At 36.0% G+C, this 13,913-nt stretch overlaps 1 protein-coding gene across 3 annotated transcripts in view; it reads right to left on the reverse strand.

The window, feature by feature from the left end:
- Window positions 1–432: 432 nt before the first annotated feature.
- Window positions 433–13,913, reverse strand: part of LOC134854905 (potassium voltage-gated channel subfamily C member 4-like) — a 529,156-nt gene continuing 515,675 nt past the window's right edge. For all 3 annotated transcript variants that reach the window (XM_063871293.1, XM_063871296.1, XM_063871295.1), the window contains exons 8-9: window positions 6,116–6,723; window positions 433–754 (exon numbers count right to left, since the gene is read on the reverse strand). In XM_063871293.1, the coding sequence (XP_063727363.1) occupies window positions 693–754; window positions 6,116–6,723 (670 nt within the window). In that variant the 3' untranslated portion in view covers window positions 433–692. The remainder of the gene's footprint in view (window positions 755–6,115; window positions 6,724–13,913) is intronic.

The raw sequence follows: 13,913 nt of genomic DNA on the forward strand, positions 1-13,913 counted from the left end.
TCACACTATGGTTTCTTCCATTCACCCCGTGAAATGTTCGAAACATAAATTTTGTGAACATATTGACCCGGGTTACAAGGATTCGACGAGTTTTTTTTTCTAACACGGCTTTGCTTTAGGCTAGCTTCTATATCGGCTGATTCATGGCATATGCCAGATCTTACAAAAACAAGAGATTCAATGTCTGCGCTTGAAGAGTTTTATTTTAGGGATACTCGTTTTATAAGTGCACCTTTTTATTCAAATTGATAGTAATTCTGTTTCAAAGATTTTTTGTTCGGCCAGAAGTAACCCTTGAAAAAAATGTTAATGACAAGAATTGAGGTTGAAAACCTTAACATTTGTGGAGCACGCTTCTACTATAGAAAATTTTCACTAGAAAAATGTTGATTTCAATTTGAAAAAAAGCTACTGGCTATTTTTTTACTCACACTTTTTTGAAATTTAAAACATCCGATATAAATTCAATATAATCTGACAAAAACAAAAGCAGCACCATCAAAGTTACATTAGGAAAGTGAATCAATTGTAATTTGCAAAACTAAATATTTGTAATCTAAAAGATTCTCGGTTAAGTGGTACAAACAAATCGGCCCTGCAGCTTAATATGATTCAGTTTTATTTTAAGATCAATCGGATGTGAATTCAAAATGCATGAATTGTAAGAATTGAGAGTTTGAAGTTTTCACTTGTCAATTGGGTTGAATGGACTCTTTTTTGTCAACTTCCAATCTCCGATTGAAATCTTTGAACCCTGAAAAACAGCATAGTGTGTATAGGGTAGTCTCAACGCCTAAGAAAAGCCATATAAAAGCACATAGTCTTGAGGGGTGAATCTAAGATCTTCAATGATTTTCCGGCACCATAACAGCCCTGTTTTTGGCAAATTTTTCTCCGTTTGATATAAATTTTTGAAAAACAAGAAAAAAACGCGTTTTTTATGGAAAAATTTGGAAGGTTCTGACCAAAAAGTAGCGTTCTTATGGAGCGGTCTCTTTATCTCCTCAAAATTAGAATATATTAGAGGGCGCCTTACAAAAATGGACATCGTAAAATAGTACCAGGGGGGAATTTTTGGGTGGCGAGGGGGTGGATTCCCTGAGGGTAAGCGCCTACACCTCCCCACCATAATTTCGCCCCGATATGTCTTGATTCATTATTAACTGGACGGCGTGGTATTTTAGACATACAGTTTTCTAGCGATTCAATTGTTTCTGCTATCTTTAAGTTGTTTTTAATGTCACAAAATATAACTTTTTGGGAAATTGCGATTATTTTTGAATACTTTCTGAACCGTGTTTTGATATCTTCCCATATAGTTTCGTTTTTTGAAAAAAGCTGAAATTTTTCAAGAACGATTCGTTAACAATTGATTGAATTCTTAAAGACTATGGTAGTTTTGTAAAAAAAAAATATCAACAACTTTGGAAACCTGTGCGTACTGTCGAAGTGTTTCTAACGTCCGTGTAATAATAAGTAGAACTTAATAAAACAGTTTAGAAAAAAAACGTTTCAATTCTCAAAGGACACGTTCGCCACCAGCGATCCGCAGTTCCAACGCTTTCTATAATTGACCTTGACGATGTTACATGAGTACCATACATAATAGTGTTCTCTAACATAAATTACATTACCAGTTAAACAGTCTCCACTACACTCCCCCTCCCCATTCATTAAAACCAAGAACATCGTAAAAAACATAAGGTTACTCCACTAAGTATTTAATCAGTCATTGATAAATTCACAGATAAATGAGCTAAAGTTTTGAAATCCTATCGACCCTTTTTCTCCTCTCGGGTCGGCCACTCGTTGGCGTCATAAGTTGGCACAAATTTTTCGACTCTTCCGATATCTGCCGCTGCTCCTCCCGGTCATACTAATGTCCAATATTTCAACCGCAAAATCCAAATCGTCAGTGGCCATTGCGCCGCAGGAGTTACTACTGATATCTGCTTTGCCAGAAATCATTTGTTCACGGCCACCAACTTGTCTAATAATGCGTGCCCTGCTTTACTGATGGCCTCCCTCGTCCACTGAATTTCCGTCTGTGCTACATCAACAAGTTGTCCAAGCGCCGAATTCATCCGACTATTTCTGTGCGTGCCTCCAGTCCCTGGTATAACGCTTGAATTCGGAATCCGTCCACGTTGTTACCATGGGCATCGACAACTGTTGGTATACCGTTGGTGTGCGTTACAATCCAACGCAAATCGTCAAGCACATCCACGAAGTGCCCCTACACGTTCTCGTCAAGGCCAGTAATGTCATCTTGGAGGTTATCGTCGCCCCAGTAAAATGACACATCTCTCTATCAAAATAAGCGTCTCCGGCAACATTATTCTTCGGACTTGGACTCTTTATCGGGCTACGCAACCTTTTCTTAGGTGGTGCCCGTTCCGTCATTTTAGCTCCCCCGCGTGGTCTGCTGACAGTCTTACCCTTCGCTAATGTCTGTCGAAAACGCCTGAGGTCGCTTTCAGTAGTACATAAAGGTTCTCAACCGAAGTAACCTTGGTCGTCGCCGCCTTGATCCCTTGAGTTTCCGTTGTGACCGCACTTGCAAGGAAACGTTATCCCAGAAATTTTGACGGTCTTCTGTCCCCTATTCCGCCAGCGTATGCTCTACCGTTTGTACATGTCCATGGTGGTGTCATCATCCGGACTCGTGTATTCCTACAAAACTAGCGCTAGAAATATCTTCTTCTTGCGACCTAGATAATACAAAACATTTCCAAGATAAGTTACCTATCGAAGCATTTTGGCGACCATATGCCAGACCGTATTTGCTTTATGGCCAAAATGAGCCTCAAAAGGAAAACATCCAATTGATTCATGGATTGCTGTTCTAAATATGAATTAACTCTCATTTAGTGCTGGCCTAAGCGCCGTCCGTGTATTCTGAAACGAGTATGCTATGACACGATGCCGACCTACCGGATCAAATATTAACTAACTGTTTTTAGTGGTACAATGTTCACGTATTGATTTTGCAATGAACCCCTACCCTCGGTCTGTACCAATTGCTCTTGGGATCCATGAACTTCAATATAGTTTACAAGAAGTTCTTCAATCACGGTAGCTCTTGTTCTCTTAGTGATCTGTATCGGAGGAAAATTTGAACATCTATCGATGCAATTGAACAAGTACTGTTTAGTACCTCATACCGTAGGTAGCGGACGTAAAAAAATCAACTGCAATTCTTGATTAGGTTCTCCTAAGAAATTAAACTTAGTAACGTCCCCCTCCGGAATGACCGACTTCAATTTCTCACCAAATTTTACACACTCCATGCAATTGGCCGCCGTTAGTTGATTTTGGCGATTCATATGTGGCCACCAGAATCTTGAACATGCCCGTATGCCCCTCGTGCAGCCGCATCAAAATTGTTGCTCAAAACTGAGGCGGCATAACGATTCTATCTTCGCGTAAGAAAATTCCATGCGACGTATGGAATTTTTTCAGGTAATTGTTTAAAAAATGACCTGAGTTTTTTATTTGATCGTAATTTTTTGCAGATAAAGCTTCGACAATAGAATTGACAGTTTCATCAGCCTTTTAAGAAATGCGATAAAATCTGCATCAAAAATTCAGGCCAACCAAATAAGATACTTCATACATAGCCGGCAAGATAACACCGGTATCAGCCATTGGCTGTCGATGTGATGCGACTGATCGACGGTAACTTTCGGATCTCCTACCCGTCCTTTTCTCCGTTTTTTTAACTCCCTACTCATGTCACTTACTGCCAATGGATTTGGTAACTCACAAAGTGAGCAATGCTCTATACGCAAGTGATTCGATGTACACACTTTGATTGAATGATAGTTGTGAAATGCGTCGATCAGTTTCTTTGCTGCACATTCCTTTCGATGACGTAATTCTCGTTCCGATTTCGTTTTACACATTACTTCAATATTCTGGCTGCGCGTTCCAGTGATACTAAACGCCGAAGGTTGTAAAAGCCTGTACATACTATCGATCTGTGTCTCAACAAAAAGATTATCCAACTCCGACACTATTGGGAGCGTACTCAACGGGTTGCCTGGATAAATAGTCAATTAATCCCATATTTTTTCCCAGAAACAAGTTCTATTTCGTAATCAAAAAGCAACAAGCGATCGACCCACCACACTCTCCGCGTTTGTAATAAATTAGTATTATTGTCCACTAGAAAGCATGATAGTAGCGCCTTATGATCTCGAAAAATCGTGAACAGAGCCCCAAATATGTACTTTTGATAATGAGTCACAGCCTAAACGAGCGATAATAATTCTAAATCGTTAATGCTGTAATTTAGCACCACCTCATTCAAGAATCTGTAAGCATAGGATACATATTCCCAGCCCTTGGTATGGATTTGAGGATTTGCTCCTAGGAGGCATCCAACCCTTGTTTTGAAGCGTCGCAATTTACTCTTGTTTGTTTTTCACGATCGAAATAGTGTTGTTGGACAAAAAGACCGACTGTTGATTTCATTTTCACGAAAACTTTTCATGATCAGAACCCCATTCGAACCTTGAGTGTTTCTTCATTTAGTTTCGAAATGGTTTCGTTGTCGCAACTAAATTAAAAATAAATCGGATAAATTGATCTAACGACCCAATTATTGAGCGAATATTGGTAATTTTTTTTGTTTTTTTTTCATGTTAACGATTGTTTCGAGCTTCAATTCTACTGCAATTGTAACCCTTTTGGACAGATAAAACCCCAGCCACTCTATTTCTTTGACAAAGAAAATACACTTACCCCATTTTAACGCAGCATTATTATCGTTTAATACGTTTAGAAAGATTCCAATTTCCCGCCAATGGTTTTCTAAATACCATCGGGTTGCAAATCAAGATATCATCAAGAAAGACATGCACCTCCGACAAATAGCCCAACATGGGATCCATCACCCGCTGAAAATCTTTCGGCATATCTCTCCCAACCACTTTCGGTTTTCTTTTCCGGCCTGATCCCACACTGTCCGTATGACAAGTACTCCAAATTCTTCGTCATCTTTTTGCATTTTTGTATCGAATTGTTTGAAGTCATATGAATTGTCAGTTTGGTTAACCATAGCCCTCCTGTAATACTTTGCAAAATTACCTCTTCCACTACAATTGTTACAAATTATATTCTTTTCTGGATAATTCTCCTTATGGTTTGGCTTCAACCAATTACCACAATTATGACATTTGTCTGGTATTCGCCCCTTTATGTCATTCACTGGTTTTCTTTTGATGTAACCTTGTGGGTTTTTTCCGTTGGTATCTGTCTCCCTTGGTGAAACTTGTTTCGTCCGAACTTTGAGACGCCACCACTCACCCGTTTGTACAATATCTCTCCCGCGATCGACTCGTCCTTGAGGCCAAAATCCCAGCCTTTGGCTAGGTCACAAAGAGCTCTAAAACACTGCTACACCATTATTTCGCTGCTTACGTCCACGCAGGATGAACCTACTGTTGGTAACATTTGGTTCCCGAAAGAACGCATCTGTTGAAAATCTAAAACTCGGCAAAGTTAATATCCATAATTTTGCTATTGGGATATTTCTGATGGAAGTATCGTTGCCCCTGCTTCCCCAACGATAATGACATCTTCGACTTTAGTCGCTTGCTTGCCTCTCCTCTCGTGCTTCCGCGAAAGAATCGTTTCTCTCCATCCGAGCGACGAGTTTCTTCCTCTCCAGACTATTATTGCTTCTGCATTACCAGCTTCTCTGTCAGCTCGCGTCTGTGCATCTTTCGTACCCGCCGGGTCTTCCGATGTCGGATACACGTTTTCTGGCCCGGTACTAACATCTTATAAAAAACCGATATCGATTTCCTGAAATACCGGCGGTTCCTGAGATACTCCATGCCAAAATACACCTAGCCCACCGTAGCTTGATTCGGTAGCTGACTGCGTCACGTGGAAATACTTCTAACGTCCGTATACTAATAAGTAGGACTTGATAAAACAGTTAAGAAATTTAGAGTTTCAATTCTCAAAGGACACGTTCGCCACCGGCGATCCGCAATTCCAAAGCTGTCTATAACGTTGACCTTGATCATGTTACATAAGTACCATACATAATAGTGTTCTCTAACATAATTTCCTTAACCAGTTAAACAGTCTCCAGTACACGTACCTTTTTGACCATGAGAAGATTTGAGGTAGCAAGCTTCGTCTGTTGTCGACACTTCGTTCTCGAGAGGGGGCGAGGTACCCCCGTCACTGTTTTCCACTCTAAAGCTAAACTCGGGGTATTTACTCTGCTTCCCCCCTCCCCCGTCTCCGTTACGCCTGCCCGAGTTTCTCCCCGCCCGTGCCGATCTCGAGTTATCGTCTCGGTTTCTGTCCAAATCGTGATCGAATCTATTCGGATCTGAATCGTCGACGCATAAGAACTGCTCTTCATCTTGGGTGTCTTTCCTATGTTCGAAGTTGGAAAAACGAGGGATAAAACTGTTTCGTCTTCCGTGTGGTTTTAGTTTAGGACTTTGCACCTTCAGATTACTAACATTACTAGGCGATATTTGGTGCCTCGTAGCTTCTATGTTAGAATCGGTAGAGGTAGAATTCGTTTTCTGGAGCGTTGCCATTTCGAGCATGCTTTTGCATGCTGTGCCATTTGACCGGCTGGGGGCGACAGAATAATAGTCAGAAGTTTTGTTGATTCCGTCGTTTGTGTTGTATTTTTGCATGGATTGATTGGGAGATGGGTAAATTGGTCCATTCATTTGCACGTCCAAGCAGCTGAAAGATAACAAAACGTTCAAAATTTGAATTTTGTCTTAGGTTGTAACATTAGCTAAATTATATTTAGAATCCAGCACATATTTATTCCAGGCTACCCCATTTTGAAAAAATATTCTTTGAACTATTTCAGCTGAGTTGACTCTAAAAATACACCAAAACTGTTTTGATTGAAAATAAAAATGTATAAGTTATGTAAATCAAAACAATTAATAATGAAAAATATGTTTTCAACAAAAAAAATAATGTCAGAAAAGACTCAAAACAACAAACAATCAAAAATTTACCAAAACCTTATTGCACACAGATCCCTATTGCACAGTTAAGGGGTACCGTGCAAACATCTGATATGTCAAGCATCCGAAAAACTAAATGCAAACATCTTAACGAGCTGCAAACATCTTAAACCGAATGCGAAAACCAGCTTAACTAGGGCAAACATCCGATATTTTTATAAGTAGGGCAAACATCCTATTTCTATTGTTCGCTTAAAAGATTAAGTTAAGTTAAGACCATTTATCCACGAGAGAAAGGACCAAGATACGAGTTGTACAGCTTCTCACGGCAAACCGCTGTTATGCCCCTGCTTAAGAACTACAAGATGCTGTTTTAGCATATTTTTAATTACAAACCACTGCAAATTTGCCAAACACTGAACCAATATGAGTTTTTGTCAATAACATGAGACTCTTATGAGTCTTGATACTAATTTTATAAAGTTTTTGCTGAGTTCTTTTGGTTTGCTCATAAAGGTAGTACTGGGTCCAAAAAAGATTTTTGACGTTTAGTAATAAAGCGCAACATACTTAAAATCCCGGGTCGACCTCAATAGACCAAAAATGCTTGTCATACAATTCTATAAACTAAGTCTATGAAAAAATATTAGTCAAGCAAATTTCAAACATTGTGCTAAAATGGTGTAATCGAATTTTCTTCTTGCTTTGGCATAAAAGTCGGTGTATCGTCCTAAGAGAAGAAAAACTTTTTGTCAAAAAATGCTAATCATATAATTTCCAGATATGGAAATTGTATGACTAGCATTTTTTTTGATGGCGACAACAAAAAATTTTCTAAGTAATTTTGAAATGCCCCCCCCCCCCAAAAAAAAAATTTTTGCCTCAATTTTTTTTCAACCGCAAATCGAATTTTGTACTCGAGCAAACATTTTCCAAACAAAATGACTTCTTTCCGTTTCTCTGAGAAATTTTTTTTCAAAAACGCTCAAAACTTTTATTTCTTTTGTATGGCATGTTTATGTATGCCTTGATTAATGTCTGATACTTTGAAAACTTAAATTTTGATGATAGTCATTTTTGAAAATTTTCGCCAAAGTTGAAAAGTTTAATGTTTTCAGTATATAATTTGTATAAGAAAACTTTTGTACAATTCAAATTGTTTCTAATACATTGTAAATGCAACAATAGGAAATCTTTGATTACTCTAGTTTTGAGTAAACTATGGTTTTTGTCTCTTTGATAAACTTTTGAGCAAATTTTGAGAAATTTGAGACGCAATGTGGAAAATTGTAGGAATTCAACGTATTAGTACGCAATTAAGATCTTGTTAACTATCCCCCCTTTTGCAATAGGGAGGGGGGAACAGTTAACAAGGTACAAATTCGCATTAGCTTAACTGTTCAATTCTTTCTTTATAGGGGGGGGGGGGGGGGGAATATTCGTTACAAGGTACCATAGGGGGATAATTAACAAAATCCCTCAGTTATTTTAGAACTCATTTGCATGCTATTTTGCAAGCTGTTAAACGGTCTCTGTCTTTTTTTTTAAATGCTTACGTCAATTTATTACGTAATTATTATATAAGTTCGGATGTTTGACATAGCGGATGTTTGACCTAACAGATGTTTGCACCAGACCCCAGTTAAGAGTCTCTGATTTGTTTGACAAGACTACCCAATTCCTTAGATTGATACTGCAATATCTAAGAAAGCTTTACTCTAACGAGACAACCTGATTGACAACCTGATGCTCACAAGTTTTCGTTTCATATGATTTTTATTAAGAACTGTGTAATAGAACATCGCTTTTGTGCAGTTGGTAAATTGAAGAAGTTGCTTAATCGTCACTTCAACCCTACTAGTTCTCGTTTTCTGTAAATTATTTGCAACATTAAATTTTGTTGTTCTTGAAAAACTTTAGACACTGATATCTATATGGCTACGTGCAGTTGTACCTGAGAACTCCGGCTCCATAAAACAGTTTTATTTATTTTTGTATACTCATTTATATTGTGCAACGAACAACACATTTCTGGTTTGATGGTAAAATGAGATGATTTTATCGCACTTATTCCTTACATTTCGGATAAAAAAAACTTGATATGTGATCAGCTTGCATTTGTAATTTTTTAACATTTTCTGTTTTTAGCTTTTGCCTTCGAAGTTTATGATTTGTTTTGTATGATAATACCAAGTGTAAAGAGTGTATTATACGGTATTGCTTATTTTTATACCATCTGCGCAAAAAAAAGAGATTACTGATGTTACGCCGAAAGAAAAAAGCTCCTAATACTGATCATCGGAGGGGTCTAGTTTTCTTTTTTCTCCTAAATTCCTTTTCTCCGGAGTACTTCTTTTAACTGAAAAATAAAAACACGAAAACGGAACACTTGATTAAAATAGTAACTTTTTTGTTTAAAAAAGTGAGAGTGTTTTCCTTGCCAAACAATGAGCATTTTTTGAGCAAATATCGTTTGTGTATCCTTTTGGAGTGTTCAATTAAGGTTTGTATTCTTTGCTACTCAAATACTGTTTCATTAAATGTTACCAAGTTATTTTTTCCTTTGCGAAAGCAAGCATCACACGATCTGCAATTTTGGCTTTCCCGAATTGTAACTTCGAAAATCATTTTTTAGTTGAAACCACTGGAACAAAGTTGTTGAAGCAAAACAGTAAAAAAGAAATTGTCCTCGAGGGCAGCATTTTGTAAGGTTGGCCTCAAAAAGTTGAAGTTGGTGTTTCTAGTTTACTTAAAATCGGGTGAATTCTCCGAGATTTTTCTTTTTAGCAAGCTCTATCATTGATCATATTTTAAAAAAGTTATGATAAAACGAAGATGCTCCTGCAATGCATTTACGAGGCAAAAATTAACGTGTCCACGTTCGGCGATGAACCAATAGAGTTGTCGCAAAAACTAGATATTGATTGGTGAAAATACATAAAAGTAATCCTATTTACGTATAAATCTCAAAAAACTGCCGCAGTAAGACTAACCATTGGTTTCTAAGCTAGCCCAAAATAGGCAATAATTTTAGCGCGAATAAGGGCAACAACACTTTTTGAATAATATTTAAAAAGTTGCACCAAAATGGTTAGTTAGTTAAAAATGGTTTTCTCTGAAGAAAAAAATCACCTTGAGCACAAATATTCTGTTACTTTCGTTAACAAAGCCGGAACACAAAGCTACTGCAATGTCAAAAACCAAATTCTAACAATCTATCTCTGCACTCCGATTTAAAACAGAAACAAGACTGCTCGTATCAGGGTTAAACTCTGAATGTTCCGACTGCTTTTTAAGGTATGTGGAGCTGTATTGTCATGAAAAATTTAAATGTAATAAAATAAACCATTTTTTATTTGATTTTTTTAAAACCAAAATCGTCTCCCCCACCTATATAAAGTACAAAGTGATAGATTTCGCTTCTAGTAACAAATCAGTTATGGCAAATAAGCTTTCCTCAACCACTTTGGAACGATTTTTAAGACGGATTAATACTTCGCTTACGCGTTAAAAGCGCAAAATATATCGCGCGTAAATTGTCCCAAATTGACCAAAATTGCAACCCCAATTACTTTACGAAAAATGATCACATGTAAAATATCTTTTCAAAATTAACAGGCAACAAAACCTTTTGACTGATGAAAAATTTCCGTCAAAAATGGCTAGTTAAGAATTCGAAGTTTGTCTGAAGAAAAAACCCACCCCGAGCACAAATATTCTATTACTTTTGTAGCGAAAGTCGGAACAACAACCGTACTGTTCCCCAACTTCGCATCTTTATGAGATGATTAAAAACTTACCGTTTATTGACAAGTAACTATAGAAATAATTGGAAAACCAGCTGAAACTTTTATTGGAACTCAATGCAATGGAATCGGGAAGAAAAATTACAAAAATTATCTAATAACTTGAAGAAATAACTCAGCAAATTGACACAACTGTATTTTTTTTACAGGATTTCTTTGTTATAGACAAAGCAGCATCGGGATATAATGATCAGGATGATACAAAGTCGCTGGAAAACAAAATGAAACAATCACGAAAAATAACAAAAAAAACATAAGACAACCCCATCAAGAAGAAATAGAAAAATACAAAAAAAAAATTTCGCACCCATACTTCCAAAAAAACTTCGAAGTACGAAGCTCGTCAAAATTTTGAATACAGCTTATATGAATTTCAAATCAATCATTGAGAGGATTAATAACACTGCAAAATTTTATTTTCAGTTTAAAGAAAACACTTTAAAAAACTTGAAAATCAATGAAACGGCATACAAGTCAAACAAAAATTAATGTAAATTAACTGGTTATCAATTTACAAGGATGATTAAAATTAGTATAAATACTCAACCTATTTATCTTCAGCTGCCTGAAACGCTTTTTGAAAATTTTCAATGCAGTAATAAAAATTTCGCGCGAGTAAAATCTCTACCGGATCAAAGCTCACAAAGTTACTTTTGGAACTACTATTTAAAAATAAACATCGGGTTACATGGACCTTTAGCTAGTTGGAAAGAGTTTAATCAAATTATAGTAGTCATGACACTAATCCAGATAATTTTCACAATTAAAATGACAAAAAACATCAACATTTAAATCAAGTTGCGTAGGGTATAGAGGGGTTAACCGGTTATTAAAGTTTTAACAAAGATAAATTTTTTATAAGGATAAATCGATTTAACGACACAGTTGAAAATTTTTAAATTAAAATAAAGAAAAAAAGAGGGGCCTTCAACAGTGCCGAAGTGTAACAGTTCCGAAAAAGAATTTAATGTTCAACAGTGCCAAAAATTGTCAATTTTTGGCACTGTTGAACAACTTTTCAATTTCGGCACTGTTGAACAATTTTTCATTTTCGGCACTGTTGAACAACTTTTCATTTTTGGCACTGTTGAACAAATTTTCTTTTTCGGCACTGTTGAACAACTTTTCATTTTCGACACTGTTGAACAACTTTTCATTTTCGGCACTGTTGTACTTCCCCAAAAAGGCAGTGTCTTAAAATTCAACTCGTGCAACTTGTTTTTTTTAAACTCAGGTTACCAGCTGCAATCGAGTTTTATTCTATCATTTTCAACGGATCTTCTCCTTCTTAAACCAAACAAAGAAAATTTAAAAATTTAATCGAAAAAAAATTATTCAAATCAGTTTTTTTAGGTAAATCGCTTTTATTCCAACCCTGCTCCCTGCTCCTAACCAATCAGAGTTCACAATTTTAAAATTGAACGTCCTAAAACTACTTACTAAGAAAATTTAACGGGAAAAATTTGTACTTTATTCAAAATGAGAAGTTTCTTATATAAAGAACTTACGCTTTATATTTTTTAGGCAAAAAAAAATCAACAAACACGTACATTTGACCGATGAACTACGAAAAAAAGTTTTTAAAAAAGATAATACTACCAACTAATCTTTTCTTCGACTAAAAGCGATGCTTGTCACACAAGAACGACGCCAATTTTTTCTAGCAAAAAACTATTGGACCAATTAAAATAAGAAAATTTATCTACCCTGATTATTTATACCAATAATCGAATAAACCGCTCGTTGAGCCAAAGGAATGAGAAGGAGTCACACATTGCTACTTAATTTGCCGAAATATTTTTAGCAAAATAACACTTTAGTCATGAATTTACAAAACAGCAGAATCGACATCCGCTAAATCAAAAATAACACCATTCAATCTTTTTAATGTAAAACCTTAATTCAGTAATTGCCGATCGACAATTTTCTTAAAATTTTTCACTTAATCTTTCAAAATGTTTTCATCACATTTTTAGCAAGACTGCTCGCATCAAGGTGACGCCCTGAAGATGCCTATTGAGTGTGTAGCAACCTGCATGCGTACCTCTTCCTGGCATGCGCAATTTAAAAACTTACTCACTTTAATGAGGCAAGCATCAGTTTGAAAATTACTTGCAAATATATCAAACAAACTCAATTCCGAATGTGCTGATAGCCTCATGTCAAACGGCAAGCTCCTAAATGTCTATGCAGCGGTGTTCGGTTTGAAAAAAAAATCAATTTTATAAAATATGGAAAAAATTTTTATTTTTTTTTTGAAAATCGTCCACCACACGCTATGCATATGTAACAAAGTATTAAACAGACCAACTAGCACGCCTCATTTCAATTTGGAGCGATTTATAAGACGTTTCAACTGTGCTACGCGGCTTATGTGTTAGTAGCACGAATCATTTTCGCTCGTTAATTACCCTAAATTGGTGAAATTGAAACCACAAAACTTCACAAAAAAAAACGATAAAAAGTGTAATTTATCTTTATAATTTGAACTCAGAATTAGAATTTTTATCGCTTTGATATGAGAACTTTGCCATAATTTCTTAGTTAAGGTACTAAAAGCCAACTTTCAATCGCATTCTAACACACCATACAATTTATATGTGTTCTTTCTTTTTCTGAAAAATTTTTAAAAGTCAATAGCAATTTCACTCCTTGCCATGTAAACAATCCTGCTTAATTTTTTATTTGATGCACAAGAAATTATCAGCGCTTCACTGATCCCAGTACCATTTGTTATATCACCATCAATGAAAAGTTCACGATATGCTTTAATCACATTTAGATAAAAAACTAACTATTGTTTTGCTTAAAAATAAATTCTATCAAGCGTTTTTTTCACTACAACATCCACAATTTTAAGGGACAGTTTAACGATGAAGATTTTTTGCAACTTATGTTCAAATTGTTTTTTGAACAAAAAATCATGATTCCAATTTGAATACACAAAACCAAGTCTCTCAACAACATCCTCAGCATCTTTTGTCACAAAAAATGTGGTATTTTCAAAATCTTATTAAAAGATGACACAAAAAAAATAGTAGATAAAATTATTTTACCTTATGCAAATGAAGAATTAAATTGCGATCCAACCACGGCGCAATTGTAACCACATTTCACAATTACTTTGATTCAAATTTATTGAAGGAAA

This window comes from Symsagittifera roscoffensis, chromosome 9, assembly GCF_963678635.1.
Source record: "Symsagittifera roscoffensis chromosome 9, txSymRosc1.1, whole genome shotgun sequence".
Lineage (NCBI taxonomy): Eukaryota > Metazoa > Xenacoelomorpha > Acoela > Convolutidae > Symsagittifera > Symsagittifera roscoffensis.